This window comes from Acomys minous (assembly GCF_964271855.1).
Source record: "Acomys minous genome assembly, chromosome: 12".
Taxonomy (NCBI): Eukaryota; Metazoa; Chordata; class Mammalia; order Rodentia; family Muridae; genus Acomys; species Acomys minous.
The window spans coordinates 111,662,435-111,669,217 of record NC_140493.1 but is presented as its reverse complement, the minus strand read 5'-3'; the positions used below and the strand labels follow the sequence as shown (position 1 = coordinate 111,669,217).

The following is a 6,783-nucleotide window of genomic DNA, read 5'->3' as shown; positions in this document are numbered from 1 at the left end:
AGAGCCCCCTACTGGTGGCCACAGGCCCTGCGGGAGAAGCTGCACCCACACTTTGTTCCCGGGTCTTGGTGGAGGCTAAGCCTGGAGACTCAGGTCCCGCTGTCTCCTGAGATTCCCTGAGACTCAGCAATGCTAAGCCTGGCTGTGTGTGGAGGCTGCAGCATGGAGGGGACTTGCCAGCTGTGGACCAGATACCAGGCTTGCCATGTGCACTGCAACCCCACACCAGTTAGTCTCTCCGACAAGAGGCCTCAGGCCTGGGCTCTGGCAGCCCTGACTACAGCCTCATGCATGTGAACAATGCAGCACGCACATTCGGAGTGGCCGGAGGGCTGCCTTTTCTACCCTGATTGACAGCTGCTGAGCAAGGTTACCCTTGGAGCCTGACTTTACCTGCCACAGGGAGGAGCCCAAGGCCTCCCCCCCCCCCCCCCCCCCCCCCCCGCCAACTATCTGGCACTCAGCCCCGGCTTTGCCAGGCCTGGTGGCTAGGGCTGGCTCAGCTAGGTCAGCCCACCCATGTAACCGCCCCTAGGCAGGGAATCACACCAAGACACCAAACTTAAGTCCAAGAGGCCAAAGACCATGCAGGGGTCAACTTTAATACTGGGGTTGACCTGTTTTGGGCTAAGGAAGAGACCCACCCTCCTTTCCTGGTGGGCCCTGAAGGTACGTGTGTTCCTCAGATTGTCCATAATAAACCAGCCCAGGGCTCTGGAGGTCATGTCCAAGCTCTGTGCCTCCTGGTGCCCAGGGGGTTGGCAGCTTAGTGTGTCCAGGACTCCATGGGGCACACGCCCATGGCAACAGGGTCTCGTCACCACCTTCAAGATGACTTTCTTCTGTGAACAGACTCCCAAGTCAGGCTCCTAGATCTGTCCATTCAGCAGGACGGCCCTGGTCCACCTCCCCCAACACGAGGCTCCGAGGGGCTTGGAGGACACCAGTATCCTAGGGTTTCTGCCACTAGCCTGCAGCAACCTGAGGGGCGTCAGGATGCCAGGCGAGGTAAGAACCCCGTAACTGAAGCGCCCCCATCAGCTCATGTGAGCAGCGGGGATAAGAGAAGAAGCAGTGGGACACCAAGGTCTGAAGGCGCTTGCTTCCTCACAGGAGAGCGCAGGTCACACGGGCTGGGCAGCCATGACAACAGCACCAGGGGTGGTGGGCTGCGGCCACCATGGGAACCACAGCTGCCTGAGGCCAGGCCTGGCTGGGCTTGGAGTGTCCACTTAACCCAGAGTGAGAGCAAGATAATGAAGCATCCAGACTCAGCTGGGAAGGGCGCGTCATGGGTCCTGGCATCGGGCCGTGTACGCTGCTGCTTCAGCCACCAGCACCCGCACTGGCCAGTCTGGTCCTTCAGGCTTCCTGGGAGCCCGCAGGGTTGATACGCAGCCAAAGGCTCTGTGGGCCAGTCCTCAAGGAATCCCTGTGAGTCCCTGGAGAGGCCACGTTACGAAGCTGCCACCAGCTCTGCCTGCCTGGGTCTGGCCTTGGCAGGGGCTTCTGTGGAGAAAACAGTTGTTAATGAGCACAGAGAGCTTTCAGATGAGGCCAGGGGTTGCTAGGGGAGGAGTGGGCCTAGCAGAGGAGGCAATTTATAAACAGGAAGCCAGATAGACCTGGAGGCCAGGGGCACAGCCTGTCCACTAGGCCTCAGGCGGTTCGGAGCTCCCAGAAGTGACAAGGAACATGGGGGAAGGTGAAACTTCCTGACTCTGAGTGCCCACTAACCCCTGACTAGAGTGTGGCGGAGGCTTCTGAGCTGTGGCCACGGTCCTTCAGGGGCAGCGCTGTCCAAGGCTGTGAGTTCCACTGGAACTGAGGGGGTCTAAGCCCTTCAGGGCCCAAGTGGCTGGTGAGCCTTCCCCCAGGGCTAATGAGTGACATGCCTCTGTGAGCTGGTCTGGCTCTCTTGGAGGCCAGGCACTGGTTTTCCACTGACCTGGGCTCAGCACAGGCTTGTCCCCACTGTGCTGTGGAAGGTGCCAGTGGACAAGATGAGATGAACGCAGTGTATTGCTCCTTTTGAGACTTGGGCATGTTCCTTCAGACCAACACACACACACACACACACACACACACACACACACACACACACACACACGAAATGCAAAGGTACCTGGGTTTATGCTGGGAAGGGGCTCCGACGGAACCTCTGGTAACTCCATTTGTTCCTGCAAGAAGCACGGGGGAGGCACGAGCTGGCTGTGTGTCACCACAGCTGCTCTCCGGGAGCAGTCGCCGCCAGCCCACTGCTCAGAAGCCTGGCTCTGCACCCCCCCAGCGACAGCGTCCTCACAGGTGTCCCCTGCAGAGGTGGCCCAGGGTATGCTGGGCCCCCGGGGATAGGAAGTCGCAACTGGCTTCCTCTGTGAAGTGCCATGGTGGCTCCAGCCCCCGAGGGCCGAGCAGAGCTCCTAAGCTTCCCGGCCTAGCATGTGGGCAGCCACAGGGCCCCAAAGAGCAACTTCCCACAGTCCCCCTGGGCTGCGGGCAGCAGGTGGCTCTGGGGACACAGGTAAAAAGTCCAGTTTGATAGCTACAGAGCTCACGGCCGAGGTGAGGGGTCCAGTCCCAGCTGCAGCACAGCAGAGCCCCATGGCCTGGAGTGCAGAGGCCACAGACTCTACTGACTCCCTCACAGGAGGAAAGAAAGCGCAGGCTGCCTGGGCAGGGCAGGCTCAGAGTTTCCTCTCGGTCCACACACAGGTCACAAGTGCTTGCAGCAAACTGCTGGGCCAGCTCCAAATCCCGCCTCCCCCCACCCCCCCCCCCCAGCTCTCCCAGCTGCCAGCACAGGGTGAGGAAGCCGCCTGACTTTAGCACAAACGGCAATCACAGTGGGAAGGAAATGCACTCTGGGCTCAAATGTAATATGGTCGGATACACCGCCAAGCAGAGGTCTACGGGCTCCCGTCCCCCCGGCGACCAGCCAGCCCGGGGGACCTGTACCTGAGTGATTGCATTCAGCTCTTCCAGGATGGCATCCTCGTCCTCCTGGGTGAAGCTCCCAGCCAGCAGCTCATCAATTTGCTGTGGAAAGAAGAGAGGCATTGAGGAGCAGGCCTGGCGGGGCTCGGGCTCCCCCGGGAAGCAGTGGCCAGCCACACACGGGCCGCCCCGGCCACGGTGGGCCTGTGCCCAGCAGCACATACCCGCTGGTACTCCACCGCCTCCTGCGTCTCGTCCAGGATCCTCTCCACCTCCTCGATGGACATCACCTGCGGATGAGGAGGGTTCACAACCGCTCAGCAAGGCCCAGGACAGCCCCACGGCAACGGCTCCTTCAACTAAGCCGGGGAAGCGGGCCTGCCCTCGGCGTTGAGCCACACCTGTCTTCCACTGGCCAGACCTTCCCAGACCCAGAACAACCCTGACAATTATGAGTAAAACAGGTCAAAACTGGAAACCCTTCCCGGGGTGTGCCTAGACTTCCCCTGCATTCAGTGAAGGCAGCACCTCTGCTGGCCTGACACCATACCCTGAGACCACTCAGAGACCCAGAGAGGCAGCTCACCCAACCCCTGGCCTGCGGCTCCCCGCCCGGGCCCTCACCACACCCATACGGCTTCCTGCGCCCCGAGAGGAGGTAGCCACCTGTTCCATCCCTCCCACACAGCACCAGTGAACCCAGGGTCCCGTTGGTCCCTGCCAGGCCCTGGCACATCCCCCAGCCCAGCTAGACTCAGGTCCTGATCTGGCACAAACTCCCTTGCCCACCTGGGCCCTGGGGCTGCACTGGCTCCCCCGCCACCCCCCACTCCCCCCCACCCTCCCCTGCTCCCCCGCCAGGCTGCAGGAAGACCTACCTGGTGCATCTTATTGAGACACTCGTTCCCCACCTGAAGCCCCTCCATCACCTTCATCTCAATCTGCGTGAACTCAATGCTCTGAACCTGAAAGACGCAGGCAGTGGTCAGAAGGCCTGCTTGGGTTGGCCCCGCTGGCTGACAGGCTTCCGGCACTAGACAGGATGTCCCACCCTTCCGAGAAAGTGCTGGAGGACATTCAAAGGGTGCTGACTGCCTCAGTGGCTTCGGCCAGCTGGGGCAAACCAGGAAGCCCTGACCCCAGCACTGGGATGTGCACACCTGACGTGTTCTCCACCTCCCACCCTGGGGTGGCCCAGCCCCAACCCCCGAGTGCTGGGCACTCAGGTCCCCAGCAAAGGCTCCTGGCCACTGCCTACCATGGCTTCCAGGCTGCTGATCTGGTTCTCTGTCCTGTCAAGCAGCTGTTCCCGGTATCTCTTCTTCTTGAGCAGCAGCTTGGCCCGTCTGCAGGGGAAAGAAGTCGCCGTGTCTGCCCTGGCTGGGGCTGCGGGGCAATGCCTCCTCTCCTGCCACGCCCCTTTCCCCGAGGAAGTGCCCCTTACTCTTTCCTGCCATCCCGAAGCAGCTGCCTGGCCAGGGCCCGCTCCCTCTCCAGCTGCTGCGTGACCCTCTTCTGGTACTGCCTCAGCTTGTCCCGCTGCTGCTTCAGTTGCTGGGGAGACAGGAAGAGCGCAGCCTGATCAGCCGCTGCTTCTGCCAGGTCTGACCACAGCCTCGGCCACCCAGAGCACATGGGGCAGTATCCAGCCCTACACTGCGGATGCTGCTGGCAGCCCCCAAGGCCTGTGGTGCCACGGAGGAGACTTTCACCCCGCTCAGTCACGGCGTGACCCTAGACACAGGAGGACCAGCACCCTAAGCTCTGTGGGCCACTTGAGTGGCCACCAGGCCCCGGAAGGTTCAAATGTGACAAAGAATACGAGGCTGCATGCCACCATCCGTCCTCCACTCCACCCTTCCCACCTTTCTTTTTTACTTTTGAGACAGTGTTGCCCAATCCCCCTGCCTCAGCTGCCTCCAGGAATGATCCTTCCCTGTCTCCAGTGTCGTCCACCTGAACGGACAGCAGCCACCTGGCAATCTGTGCAGGACTTGCCCGCCTGCCCGCCGCCTTTCACTGTGTGTCCCACAGGACACGCATGGCCACTATTCAACTGTGGCCAGTATGACAGTTCACACACAGGATGACACCTCCAGGCCAGACCATTTTAAGTGAAGGCAATTGGCACCTCTAGGTGGCCGGGAAAACAGGTCAGCCGCGGGTGGGGGGTGGGTGATCCACGTTTCCGGGTCCCCCACCTTCACCCAGTGTTCTCTACAGCGCCTGCCCCCCAGTGGGCATCAGCCGCGTGAGACACAGAGCGCCCTATTCCCACGCTGCCGGCTTGGAGACCCTGTGGCGAGGCTCATGTGCTCTTTCTTCCTGGGTGGTGACTCGGGCCAGCTGTGCACAAAGCACCAGGGGGAACCACGGAGCTGCAGGACGGCCTGGCGGCGCTCTGGAGAGCAAGCGAGCAATCCGAGCAGGCGGCGGCGGCGGCTGGGGCGAGGCTCTCTCCTTCCTGTGTCCCTGGCTCCCTGGGACGGCTCCCGCGTGCGCTTGGCCGCGGTGTCCCGAGCCCCGAACCTCACGGCGGAGCCGCCCCACCTGCCTGCGGGACCCTCCTGTGTGACAGCTCTAGGGAGGGCCGCGTCCCGAGACCCCAGCGCCCCGAGGCTCCCGGCTCTGCCCTGAGGCTGCAGCGCCGGGGGTGGGGCGAGCGCCTCTCCCCGTAAGAATCACTCTGCGCCTTTCAGTGGCGGCCACGCCCGCGGGGTCCTCATCTGGGGTCTTTATCTAGGAACTTTCTGTAACTTGCGGTTTTAGGTGCCCAGGCCACTGGCTGCCAGCAGCTTCCTCCCCGGCTCTCGGCCACTACGCACAATCCGGGTCCTTTCCGGGCCCAGCCGCGGCCGGCCCAGGTGTGTCTGCAGCTGGGCGCGCGACGGCACCGGAAGCGCGGCTCGCTCCGCTTCCCGCCTCAGTTTCCCCCGAGGGACCCTCCCCCCCCCTCGCCCGCCGTCCGTCCCTCACCAGGATGGCCCTGTCCTGCTCGGTGACCCGGCTCTGCTTCTTGCGGCCGAACAGGTTGCCCATGGCGGCCCCGAGCCAGCCGGCCGGCCGAGCCCGTCGCCGCCGCCGCCTCGCGGCCACCGTACTCCACCCGCCCTACGGCGGCCGCAAGAAGCCACGCGCCGCAGAACGCGAAGCAGCTTAGTCCTTCGAGTACACGCCGCCTGGCTGGACTTCCTCGATGGTGCGAACGCCCTCCTTTTGGGGACCTTTGGTTAGTTCAGTGCACCTCAGATGGGTGCCCCACCCTGCTGGCGATGAACATGAAGTGCCAGTGTTTTGGACCTACAAGTGCTTGCGGAGATGCTGCGAAACGACGTGCACCTGCCACCCGGCGTTGTCACCTCCATCCCCTGCCTGGTCCCCTCACTGTGGTCAGGGCCCGGGAGACAGCACAGGGGTCCGATCTCTCTCTCTCTCTCTCTCTCTCTCTCTCTCTCTCTCTCTCTCTCTCTCTCTCTCTCTCTCTCTCTCTCTCAAATTATTTATTTATCATAAATACACAGTGTTTAGCCTGTATGGACACCAGAAGAGGGCACCAGATCTTATTACAGATGGTTGTGAGCCACTATGTGGTTGCTGGGACCTTTAGAAGAGCAGGCAGAGCTCTTAACCTCTGAGCCATCTCTCCAGCCCAGGGGTCCGACTTTCATTCCTAGGGTCTTGGGCTGTTGCTGGTGCTGATGCGGAGACCGCCGGGATTCTGCAATCCAGCCGTCTTAGGCCCTTGGTCAGTTAACTGGGGTGCCAAGACGCTCATGCCTCGGCCTTACACCCTAACAGCCCCGAGGGTGCGCTGTTGCCCTGAATTCACTGTCCTAGCCAGGAGGC

The 6,783-nt window shown here is 62.0% G+C and overlaps 1 protein-coding gene across 2 annotated transcripts; it reads right to left on the bottom strand.

Moving 5' to 3' along the window:
- Window positions 1–562: 562 nt before the first annotated feature.
- On the bottom strand, window positions 563–6,072 carry CHMP6 (charged multivesicular body protein 6). Of its 2 annotated transcripts, none has more exons than XM_084749428.1 (8): window positions 5,914–6,072; window positions 4,382–4,491; window positions 4,196–4,283; window positions 3,816–3,902; window positions 3,162–3,227; window positions 2,959–3,039; window positions 2,126–2,180; window positions 563–1,509 (listed from the first exon to the last, which is right to left on the bottom strand). In XM_084749428.1, the coding sequence occupies exons 1-8, from the start codon at window positions 5,974–5,976 to the stop codon at window positions 1,457–1,459; spliced, it is 603 nt and encodes a 200-aa protein (XP_084605554.1). In that variant the 5' UTR covers window positions 5,977–6,072; the 3' UTR covers window positions 563–1,456. The 2 variants fall into 2 exon arrangements, with proteins under 2 accessions (XP_084605554.1, XP_084605555.1); XM_084749429.1 differs by having other exon boundaries at window positions 563–1,506.
- Window positions 6,073–6,783: the final 711 nt, after the last annotated feature.